This window comes from Egretta garzetta, unplaced genomic scaffold (genome assembly GCF_000687185.1).
Source record: "Egretta garzetta isolate BGI_Z169 unplaced genomic scaffold, ASM68718v1 scaffold1644, whole genome shotgun sequence".
Classification (NCBI taxonomy): Eukaryota; Metazoa; Chordata; class Aves; order Pelecaniformes; family Ardeidae; genus Egretta; species Egretta garzetta.
The window spans coordinates 17,871-30,394 of NW_009259568.1; the positions used below are offsets into that span (position 1 = coordinate 17,871).

At 41.4% G+C, this 12,524-nt stretch overlaps 1 protein-coding gene across 1 annotated transcript in view; it reads right to left on the reverse strand.

The window, feature by feature from the left end:
- LOC104125256 (ankyrin-2) overlaps positions 1-12,524 on the reverse strand; it is a 69,135-nt gene that overhangs the window by 5,998 nt on the left and 50,613 nt on the right. The window contains exons 19-26 of the mRNA XM_035893240.1: positions 12,012-12,086; positions 9,745-9,876; positions 9,084-9,230; positions 7,230-7,512; positions 4,566-4,851; positions 2,690-2,782; positions 2,141-2,224; positions 149-313 (exon numbers count right to left, since the gene is read on the reverse strand). Of these exons, the coding sequence (XP_035749133.1) occupies positions 149-313; positions 2,141-2,224; positions 2,690-2,782; positions 4,566-4,851; positions 7,230-7,512; positions 9,084-9,230; positions 9,745-9,876; positions 12,012-12,086 (1,265 nt within the window). The remainder of the gene's footprint in view (positions 1-148; positions 314-2,140; positions 2,225-2,689; positions 2,783-4,565; positions 4,852-7,229; positions 7,513-9,083; positions 9,231-9,744; positions 9,877-12,011; positions 12,087-12,524) is intronic.

The following is a 12,524-nucleotide window of genomic DNA, read 5'->3' on the forward strand; positions in this document are numbered from 1 at the left end:
TGTCTTTATTCTGAGGCCTTTCCATCTGCAAGATAACCAAAGTATCATTCAAAACCGAATGTTGTTGGCATGAGTAAGGCGTAGGTACTAAGCACGCTGTTGGTGTGCTGCTGCTTTGTACCATCCCGAGGGAAGTAGAAGACCTGACCTCTGACTGTTCCCCGTCGCTCTTCAGCACAACCCGTTTTACGACTTTGGAATAGCCGTCTCCTTCCTCGATGGTGACCGGTTTCTGGGGTGCTCCTTGCATTAGGACTTCCTCTTTTTCTGTGCCATCTGGAGAGACGTATCGCCGGATGATCTTTCTAGTGACCTGAAGGAATGAAATAGAGCTTTGTCCCAAGAGAATTAACAATAACCTAGTCCTTCTCATTCTCTGCACAGTATTTTCTACTCAAAGGGTGTTTTTTCCCACTACTGAAAAACCTACACAGATGGTTCAGTTTTTTAGTCTTTAACACATATACTCATAAGTACCTGTAGTAAAGCTGCAAGCTGATGCATTCACCCTACTTAGGTTACGGCACAGCAAAGCTTCCATAAACTTCCTTCACAAGTGGGCCCAGTACAGATACTGGACTTTCTAAAGCAGTAGTTATTATTAGGAGAAGAGGTATAGCGTTTTGGAGAGAAAACATACTTTACAACCGCACGACTGCTAGAAAATGTGTTCTGAACTGTTCAATGTTCAGACTGGCATTTCCAAATAGGCTTCTGAAAGTAAGAGGTGAGCAGCTTGGCTATCGAATGCTTTGAACTTGATTGAGAGGGACTTGCATGTCACATCGTAACACTTATGGTACTAACCACCAAGACATTAGGAAAAATTTCTTCACAGAAAAGGTTGTCAGGCACTGGAAGGGGCTGCCCAGGGAGGTGGTCGAGTCCCCATCCCTGGAGGTATTTAAAAGAAGGATAGATGAGGTGCTTAGGGACAGGGTTTAGTGGTAGGATGGCAGGGTTAGGTTAAAGGTTGGACTTGATGATCTTAAAGGGCTTTTCCAACCTAGACGATTCTACGATAACCACTGCTGAACTAGCGAGCTAGAATTAACCTACTTAGGAGACTAATCTGTGCTTAAGCTTTCTAGGCATTGGCAAGCCAAAGAGGAGCAGAAGAGAATTACAGGGTTCAAGATGAGGTAAGTTTCTCAGGAGGATGGGTATGCATCCCTCTGTGGATGACCTACATTTCCGTAGGCCCTCCCAGCTCCTTTTGACAAGGTAACGTTAACCAGTTACCTCCCGCTTTGTCCAAAAGCTCATTTGCTGTGATGCTCAATCAGACCGGGCCACCTGTATTAAAGAGTCACAGAGGTGGGGGTACTGCCCTCCTAGGCCTGGACCTACCCAGACAAATACCGTCATGCTCACATGCCCAGGAATATTTGGCTGGGATTTATTTTAATACAAATCCAAACAGCTTCCAGACATGCTATCCAGCTGAGGGTCTACAACGTTTTCTTAGGAGACAGAAGATGGAGTTTGCCACCAGCAGAATTCGGCCAAGTCCTAGACCAATTCTCTAAGCACTGAGTTGTCAGAAAAAGCAAAGAGCACAGAAGTTCCTCTTCCACTTCGATGCTTTGCAGAACTCACTTTTATAAACATGGTCTGAAAATGCTTATTTAATGAGGCCACCACTCAAATAAGCACTTTCTATATCCTTTGTGCCATAAAAACTAAACCCTATGTACAAATACAGAAATGTAGGAACCTGGTCAGGCACAGCTGAGGGGAGATTTTGAAGATCTGAAGACTGGATTTAGATGACTCTTGCAGACCCAGCCCTCCATATGAGCAAACATGATCTTAGATAATAATGTAGTGGTGTGGGGGGTTTGTTTTTTTTTTTTTTAACCTTTTTTGCAGAATGTGGATCTATGCAGATTTGCTTTAAGTGGGAAAATTAACAAAACATGTCATGTTAAGTTATAAACTGTAACACAGAATGATCTTGCGGAGCAAAGTAATTCTTCAAACTTTGGGATCTCTCATGAACAGAAATTCTGTTTCCTTCCACGCTCTACTCTTAAAAATCACACCTCTTCACAAAAGAAAATTTGGCACCTATGTGGATGTATTTATCCTTCCTTTTATAGGACAGCGAGAAGGTAGCAAGGGGCATAGCTGACAATACCTTCTTCACCACTGTGTGGCCATGTTCATCTGTATATTGCTCTTCTGTGACTGTTTCTGGTGGCATTTCAGGCATACTATCAGCCTGTATGATAAAGAACAAAGGTTTACGAAGCAAGGCCTTCACGTAGGTAACTTTAAATAAGCTCTTTTAGGATTGGTTAATTGGTTAAAGAATGAAAAAAAAATTGAGAAATGTTAGAAATTTTTTTTTTCTGCAAATAAATACTTAGAAAGGCATGCAAAGAAAAGTTATGCCACAACAGACAGGCAAATATATGTTAGTTGACCGTGTTGTGTACGGGGCTGAGAAGTCTTCGTCCTCCTCCTACTGAGGCATCTAACAGAATTTAGAGTTGGGTTAGCAGTATTACTATAAACCTCCCTTCAAGAAAAGGTATTGGAACGGCTTATCCAATGCCCATGCATTATTCAGGAGTGTTCCAGCTTCAGGTGCAATACCAGCCAAGCGGCTGTCGCAACAACGTGCCCAAAGGTGTTACCAGGGCCTAGTCACCACAGGCTCGTGCAACCGTTCAACGCTCAATACCTGAATAATCACTCGGCGACGAATGACCCTGGTAGTCACCATCTCGTCCTCATCCGAGCTGGTCTCCAGCCCACCTAACTCCTCTGCTAACTCCTAGTGGAAGCATGGAAGCAGCGCTCTGTTGTATGTGGTACTAGCAGTACTTACAGGTGCCGTCTTGTTTTCACCTAAACTCATCTTCGCTTCTGAAAACTTTTGCTTTTAGGATTTTGGCCGCTTACCTGATGTTAATCTGTGAAACATTGATGTGGGAGGTGGGAAGCTTTGGCCACTTGACTATACATTAGCTGTTCATTAGCATATTGAAAAAAGAAGGATGAATCTTTGTGGAACTAATTCTACACGCTACTCTTAGTGGTCTTAGTGCTCTTAAGGTTGCCAGGGACAAGTCCGAAATTTGTGGCGTGGCATCATTGCAGGTGGACTAGAAGGTATCACTACCACAAACTCTGGAATTCACATGTATTGCATATGGTTTCTGTACTAATTACAGAGAAAATGACATAAAAGCCTTTTGATCCTCCATACTGGGAAGTATACAGTGCAGCATATAGACAGTAGAACTGAAGAGTTTTAAACAGAGGACAATGTACCAATAGCCTGAGCACTGGAAAGATGAAGAAAAATTAGTAACAAGTGTTGAAGTGCTTCTCTCTCCTGCATAGGGAAAAATTAAAAATTTAAATAAGAGATCAAAAGGCAAGCAGAAGCTGAAAAGAACTACTCGGGAAATATCAACGGAATAAAAGCATAAAGGGGAAAATAAATAAGGGGGAGCTGTTTCTTTTTGGTGGTGCTGGTGGTTGTTGTTTAATGAAAGCACTGGAGAGGAAAAGTGCGTTATCTCTGAGGGCAGCCTTTCCTACAACAACCGCTGTACTGAGTCCTACGGTAGCTGATCTTTCAACATCTGAGTTATCCTACACGTTTTATATTCAACCTTTTTCCGAGATCCCAGACGCAGAGCTCTGAAACTCTTCATTCTAGAGGTGGTACATTCGGCAGCATAAACAGGGAAGATGGAAGAGCCTGTTTCTAGGTGGATGTCAGAACCATTTCTGCTTCAGTAGAACTGTGCTTTCTCTGCTCTAACTTAACAGATAAAACTAATTTCCTTCCCAATCATGCCTTCTCCTTTTCTTCCACTGAGACCAGGCAAAGCTAGCTGTTTATTCTTAAAGCTTTAGCTGCCAAGCAATTTAAATTCCCCATTAAAAGCCATATAGTTGCTTGCTTTCATTGCCTCTTGACATCCTCCCCTCTCCAAACACTGCAATAAGGCTTCTTTGTCTTTTAGTTTTCTTCTTCTCTTCCACCTCCTGTCTCCATTTCTCTTTACTGCCTGCATGCTACATAAACACCATTCTCAAGTTCTTTTCTACCAGCACATCCCTACTATTCCGCAACGTACATCCTACCACCTCTTTTCCATCTCACTAGCTCTACAACATTTTTCATGTCATTCTGCATGCTGCTCTGGGCTAGTCTTGCCTTTCTTCATCAGCTTTTAAACGTTATTACTTCGTCTTTCATTACACCTGTTTTTTCAGCTTTCACTTGTACCTGATTTGTGTCTGTTCCTGTTACCTACACTAAATCTCTCTCGCGTGGATGGACAGAGCTGTCACAGACCAAAGGACAAATAGCAGAACCAGAATTACAGTCCAGACTTTCAGATCTGTGCTTTGCTTCAGCTTTGAAGACCTCTATACCAATGACTACAGCTAGTCCTTATAACCACAGCGGAAAGGAGAAAAGACTCAGTTCGTAGATGGGGATTAATTAGGTGAATTAAAAAAAAAACATCTTAAGGAACGAGCGAGACATAAAACTTGTTCTTTTGTGTCAATTACTTTGAGACAAAGGTGTTATTTACCTTTTCTAAAGATTCTTCTTCATAGCCTCTTCCAAACTTCTCTGTCTGCTCATCAGTTGACTCCACTATCACTAGACTACTCCTCCGTGGAGAGAGGTCATCCTGGTGGGGCTGGGGCTCCTCGGGCTCTTGGATGATGGGAGAGTCACCTCTCTGAGCAGGTGACGGGGGCTGTGGGGATGGTTTTTCTCTCTCTTCCTTTGCCGCACTGAACTGCGCAGATTTTTCGCTTGCTGCTTTGCCGGTTACTGGTGCTGTAGACTGCTCTGTTCCTGGAGTTGTGACACTGTGAATCACAGGTTCAAGGGAAGTTACTGCCATGCCACGCTTTCCAGATTCCATGAACAGAACATTATGCACTGATTAAATATGGTTATGTTGCCTGTCGTCTAGCAAAGGCTAGAAACAGCCTAGAAATAACTGATACTAGAAAAATAGTCTAGAAATAACAGATACCGCTTGACAATAACTGCAGAGTAATCTGGCTGGGAATCCCTCTCATCGTCCCACCCCAAGAAAATCTCCAAATGGATGTTCAAACGTTGCACCCAATTCTGCAAAACTTGGTCGTTGCAAAGGATTTATGTGAGCTTTGCTGTCTCCCGTGCCCTCACAAATCTACGTATTACCTATTATATTTTTTGGGGGAAGAGACTGGATCACTACAGATGGATGTGAAGCAACTACTACATTAATTGCAAGCTGTACACAGCTGCAGGCGAGGAGAGACCAACTTCTATGTAGAATTCTGGAGCCTTACCAAACAGAAATTTAATAGAGACTCGTATTTCGTTTGCAATGTTATTTACACTGTTGAACATTGCTATGATTTAACTGCAAGTAATTTAAACATATTATTACATATGTTACCATGTAACGTATAAAAAGGTAATAAAGATATTAAAGCATATGTACACACAGTATTTTTCTGTTGCATATGGGTGAATAATAATGACTTCAGATATTAAGCTAACTCTCATCTGAGTTTTATCAAGTAACCTTATAACTCTGATGCTAGCTTGAAAAGGTCACTTCTGATTCACATCAATTGTGAAAACATTACCCGCTTCACCACCTAGAATCTTCTTTTGAGGCTGACTTTTCTCTTTTCATGTATATCGGTAAAAAGAAAAACAAGACAACTATATCAAACCTGGTGGAATTACAGCCTGAAAACTAACGAGCCTGCAAAAATTAAATCTTCCACTTCTAAACCTTCTGAGAGGCTTTGGAGCTAGCATCTACATGCTTGCTTTTTTCCCCCCTCTCATCCTAAAAATGAACTGAGGAAATGGTTACATTTTAATAATAGGAGTCCAGATTCCCTTCTCCATAACCAATCCCATGAGTGGATAACAGTAATAGTAACAGTAGTAGAATAAGTTGCATGTATATGGTTTTTTTCCTGATACAAGTTGGGTTTTGACAATTTGTTGTGCTCCCCCAACCACTGCCCTTGAAACAACTGTGTTCTAAAGAAAGAAAAGATTTCATTGTAGTCGAAGTTCAACAGTACTGATCCAGCCTTTTTTCCCTCATTCGCCAGGCTATACATATTATTGTGGAACCCCTATTAGTACATGTTCCTTCTGAGCTATTTAAACTTAGCCCAATTTTCCTCCTAGTTTCCTCCTAGACATGAAGTGTCGTGATATTCCCCTGTCATCGCTACTCTCATTTAGCACTGGCAACAGTGTCTCAAATGTATTCTCTATTCCTCACATTCCATTAGGAAGGGTTACCTACCAGTGTAATGTAAGTCCTCTACCTTAGATGCTGTTTTCTGTCGCCCCCCACTCTCTCCTGGGTATAAAGCGTATCTTGAGCAAAAGAATCCCCAAAAGACCATTTGCTGGACTCGGCTGCACTTTTGACTGCAGCTGCATCTCCGCATCAAAACTAATCACTCCTGGGAAAATCACACTTTTTGGAAGGGGATCCTTGATATTTTGCTAGCCTGTGAATACCTGAATCAACCCGGCATAGAGTTCTTAGCGTGGGCACATGAATCGGGATGGTGGAAGGAAGAAACAGGATCCTTTCCAAGTTCCTTTCAAGTTCCTTTCCAAATGAAACCAACCCCTCTGACAGCCCCAGATCAGAATTCAAGGCTTCTAAATCTATACCTTATCAGGTGTTGCTCCCTTAAGTACTTTCGTCTTGTCTGTATAAAACCCTGTTCCTGTTCCTTTGGCCGTCTGAAATTTACTTTTAAAAATCTAGTTCCTCATATACGGTTAATGTTTTTCCTAAGTAATGATTAAGTTGGAAAATTTTTGCCTCAATTGAAAAAGCCATCCTCAAGTTGAAGAAAGGCCCCTTCAGCATTAATTCCATTAAGTTTAACATTACTTGCCATCTAACATATGAAAAATATACACAGTTTGCAACACCCCCCCCCCGCCATTATCCCTCTTTTCTTTCATATGTACTAGACCAGATTATTGCTTTGTGTTCACAGGGACAAACTGGCTTTCCCTTAAGGCTTCCTCCACATGGATTAAAAAGTCAAACCTGCAGTAGGAACTAATGAACCGGTGCGCACAAGTGGAGGAAAATTCTAGTGAGTTCATATGTTTCAAAGGAAATTGTCATGTCCTCTTACAACACAGAGAAGAGAGAACCCGACCCACATAGGTTTCATCCTGCTCTTTTGACACTCACAAGTATTCATGTTGTGAAGCAGATGGTTTTTCTGGCACATCTTGGGGTTTCCCTGAGAATTCAGCTTCTACTTGTTCCTTATGTGCTTGTCTCAGGAGCTCAGCCATTGATACTTCTGCCTCGCTCCTGGGAGTGCTGTCCTGAAAAGGGGAAAAACTGCCAGACACGTCTTCCTCGGAGACAAGAGGAGGGTGTTCACTTGGCTCGCTGTCTTTAGATATCCTGTGCTGTTCTTCTTGCTTATGCCTTGAACTGTACAGTTCTTCTTGGAGTGCAGAAAACCCTTTAAAAAACAGGGAGATGAGAAATGTCACTACACAATTTACCAGAACGCCAGGAATTCCTTTTCATTCTCCATGTGCATTTAAAATCCCTGGATGGAACACTTACCCGAAATTCTTACACAACTTGAGTGGGAGAGGACATAACCTCTCTAAGCAGCTGAAGGAACACTGGATTACCACTGCTATTGCCAAATAATGAAACAGTAGCAGGCAAAATAAAATTTACCTAGAGTATTTAACCTTGAAACCCTCAAGGTACGAAAGAAGATTCACAACAGGTTTTTTCCAGCAGATTAGCATGGGGTTTAGTGACTTTTTTCCCCCCATCCATTACTTACCTGCTTATAGAAAAAACAACTACACAAGTACAGACAAAGAAATTAATACAGGACTAGGTGAAAGTAGCAGCTAATTCATGTGCTTCAAAGCATACGAATACATCTACCCACCCAAACCCCCTAATCTCAAAGCAAGGGCTCTTATTTTGCAAAAAAATGTAAAATAGCAGACGTGTCTCTGTTCCACAGGCTACAAGTCACAAGCTTGGGCTTTTGTTTGTCCTTACTAGCCACGTTCACTAGGAACCTACTGAACTCTGAAGGATAGCTTGGGGGAAACTGCTTGTACAGAATTGGAGCTGGACATGGATGTTCTAAAACTAATCGGTTGTGATATTAGAATGCTAATTATAGCAAACAACCTTCTATTCCTACACGCTCTTAAAGATGGGATGTTTGCAGCTGTCTAATACTTTACGGAGCTACTAGTTCAATAATAAGTTAAGCACATAAAAGTATCGCTTCCAGAAAAGAGAATTTTGTTTCACATAATTGGGAGGTGTTTCTTTAGTTTGCAACCATTGACTTAATCTACCAAACTTTTAAACTGATCAACCTGATCTAGTTAGCGATGTCCCTGCTCACTGCAGGGGGGTTGGACTAGATGACCTCTAGGGGTCCCCTCCAACCCAAAACATTCTATGATTCTATGAAATACAACAGCATCACAACAGAATTACAATATCCTGGATACTTGAATACAAAGGCTTTTCCTAAGCATGGAGCAGTTTTCCTTTTACAAATCTTGGTCTAACTTTCGGTCTTTTCACAGAATCCCAGAATGGCAAGAGTTGGAAAGGACCTCAGGAGATCACCCAATCCCACCCCCCTGCTCAAGCAGGCTCACCCACAGCAGGGGGCACAGGACAGCGTCCAGGCGGGGGTTGAATATCCCCAGAGAAGGAGACTCCACAGCCCCCCTGGGCAGCCTGGGCCAGGGCTCTTTTCAAAGCAAAAAAACCCCAACAAACTGGGCATAAGTATTTGCAGTAGTTTCTGACAGCATTCCTTATTTACTCAATAAGAATCAGCTAACGCAGCGATCTTATACCTGGTGACATAGTGACCTGTGTGATGTCGTGCTTGCATTCATCCATACTATCTGTGCTTTCAAAATGAGATGCTTAGTGCTCAGTCGTAAGAGTGAACAGATTACCCTAGTCACACATTTCAGAAGAGAAGCTAGTGCTTAGCTGAGATAACCCTGGCGGTCTGGATCAGGAGACGGTTACCTTCGCTATGGTCCAATCCTATTGTTTGTTCAATTTCGGCGTACGTGCGAGTGCCGTGGACCTGCATGGAGTCTATGCCGCTGGTCTCCATTAGGTGAACGATATCCATTCGGTTGATTTTTGTAAGACATTGGGTAAGATTTGTATCTGCGGCATGAGAACAACACCATGTAGTTGACTTAAGAATTTCACACACTCTCTCCGTTTTCCATGTGAAGGACATGTATATGATGCTGAGCAATATAGTAGCATATATAAAACACAGATGCATTTAGAAGCATTGCTGTGTAAAATCAAAAATGAACCTGAAGGGCTGCCTATACAAATTACGACTCATTTCGTTTTTTCCTTCAACAAATTTGTTCAGTGTCCCCAAACATTTTTCAGTTTAGGAAGAAGAGGCCTCAGTCTTTTTCTACTCTGTCTTTCCTGTAAGACGTTCTGCCTTGCCCTCAAATGAACAAGATCAACCCATTTTCTCTGAGAATCCTATGATATGCATGCTATACAGACAAGCTTAAAAAAAATTGAAGTAGAATCTATGGTCATTCTTTCTATAGCCTAAATGTTATCCAAATTTTCTTTTTGTGATTATAACACACATTTGTCACCTCAGGTAGTAAACTGGAGAGAGTTACATGTACTATAACTAGAAGCAAACCTGTTGCATGTTTCCCATCCCTTTCAAGCCAGTATTTGAGGAGTGCATGGCTCTGGTCTTGAAGTGAATTAGGATTTTCAATTCGGATCTGGTGAATTTGCTCTTCTGTGAAATCCAGTTCTCTTGCTAGCTCTGAAAAAGAAATCCAGCGCTGTAAAGATGTCTTTTTCTTTTGCCCCACCTTACATCTATTTCCGGCTGTCAGCAGCAAAGTAGATGACAAATTTTTGTGAAACCAAATTCTCGTTGCTTCTATTGCGTTGTATTTGGTGACACCGTTAAACAGTAAGTTCATAACAAAGACAGAAATGAGTTAATGCCTAGAAGCGATGGGTCTGGGTGAGCTTTTATTTTTTGTGTCTGCCATTCCTAGTTCTGAGAGGCACAACACTAGTGATAAAATTTAGCAGCGATGAGCTATCAAACAGAGTCCAGCTGCAGAAATAGCACAGGAGCAGATAAAAATAGTTCTAGCTACGGAACACCGTGCTCAGCAGATTCTATCCTCTGAAACGTTGAATAATTCAGAAACTTTGATTGAAATCTAGTAAGAGAATTCCTTTTAAGTAATGGCATTTTGTAGGGCTAGATTAAAGCATAATATACTACTCCCCTGGACTCGTTTCATTTAAAGGTCTATGAATTACAGTTGAAAACCAAAAAGTTGAAAATGTGAAGCTAAGAATAACTGATGTCTTTCTGATGTAGCATAGGCTCGGACTGCAGTCCAGAAAAGAGAAATGGTTTAATAGGCTGTAACACCTTTACTGTACCCAGCACCAGGAGCAGCTTTCTGCCATCACCAAACTAAAACGCAACTGTTGAAACAGGGCATCAAATGAGTTAAAGCCATGGAGAATTTGTGAGGGTCCTACTGCTATTCCCGGTCTCCAGATTTCTGCTTCTTTCACAAGGAAGGATTCCTGCTCTATTCCATTGTCGTTATCGCTGCAGTGGCATGGACTTGATTTTGGAGGGTGCCATGTTTTAACAGGGTGGAGGGAACCCAAACCCCAAACCCCAGATGACTTTATTTCCCGGCCAGCTTGTAAACTGGTACAAGGCTAAACTTCACCAAATACACAGTAACTGCACGTTAGATTCAAATCCTAGGTAGTCAAGTAAGTTTGAACAAAACCCAACCACTATTTTATCCCCCAAAGTAACATTTGACGCGGTAATCTTTGCAATAATCAATCTTTACCATAATGTAAGACAGGAATATTTATGCAGGTGTATTACCCTGCCCTCTCTGAAATGCCATACAAGGTTAATGTCTATTTTGATCAGCAACTATTTTTTCTAGTTTTGTTTTCGGAACTGTCTATTCCCGTATATAAAATTTTCAGCAGATTCCTAATCTGTTACATCGCACAGGTCCAAGTCCTACTGATTTCAAGATAATTCACGTTGGGATCAGTGACATATGCTCCCAGTCCTCCCTATGGATTGAAATAGAGGACAGGAAAGGAAGAGGTAACATAAGCAGAAGTATCAGAGATATTTTGCATATACTCTGAAGATGCTTATAAAAACAGCACAGAGCACAATCTTCATTATCAAAAAATTAACATTTTTTTCTCTGGTACACAACTCTTCTTCAACTCCTAGAGCCTTGCTTATTTTCAGGAGCGCAGTACCGCTCTGGGGATAGATACAAAAAAGTGTCGACCTGATTTAGTTTTTTTTTTTTGCAGCAATTTTTTGTTGGATTGCACGGTTTGACGCAGCATGGAGATTTCTGTGCAGCTCTTTTTCTTTGGAGCCGATTTTCAGTGACAGACATCTGCATTTCATTCTGTGTTACTTGCACTCGTCCTCAGTTTAACTGTCTTGGATCTATTAAATCCACAATATTAAAGTGATTGTTACAAATAGGTCCCTTTTTATCCCATTTTCCTCAGCACAGGTTTATAGAAAAGAAGATGATATAATTTATCGCTACAGTGTCTTCCAGCACAGAAGTTCCCGAACATGGACGATGTCTATTCATGTATTCATTTATCTTCTAGCCAGAGTTGTGGCATTTTGCACCTTGTCCTAGGAGTTTTCCCTCTGAAGATGCCACGTGAGCGCAGAGGCCTTACCTCTGCATCCGAGTTCCTACCTAATAGGCTACACGAATCTTAGCAACCAGAAAACAGTAAGCGACTGAAATACTTCTATAAAATGTCTTTAGATAATCAGGAAATCATCTGAAAGAAACACAAGAAAAGTGAGGAGCGCTCTCCTCCTTTTCTCTCTGGAGCAGACGAGGTGCGCTTTACCTGTCCAGCTGAATCCCAGGTGATCAGCGATGTGGGCCAGTCTTTCCTCTGTCCTTTCCTGATCATCCTGTTGATCTGAAGGTCAAAGAGAGCCACAAGTTGCCTTTTACAAGTTAAAACCCATTTCCATAGGTGATATAGCCCAAGAAGGGAATATGCTTTTTTTTCTAACTGCTGTAATCTAAATGCAGACAGGCTGTTACAACTGGGTAACTAAAGTTAACTGTAAAGCCCCAGGTTAAAAAAAAAAAAAAAGCTTTGGTTTTTCAAAAAGCACAGGTCTATCTACATTTTCCACTTGAAAATCAGGCTTTCATGTGAAAATCTAAACAAGGAACTGAAGTGCCTACTGTGCCTACTTTGGCCAAGCATTTTATTCTAAAGCTTCCTTCTAACGTTAAATTGAAGGCTTTAACTAAATCAAGAGCCATCATTTTCCACGCCTCCTTAGTAAACGCCAAGGTTGAAAAATTCATCTGGACTGGTGCTTCTAATTATGTTCTTTCTGTTGTA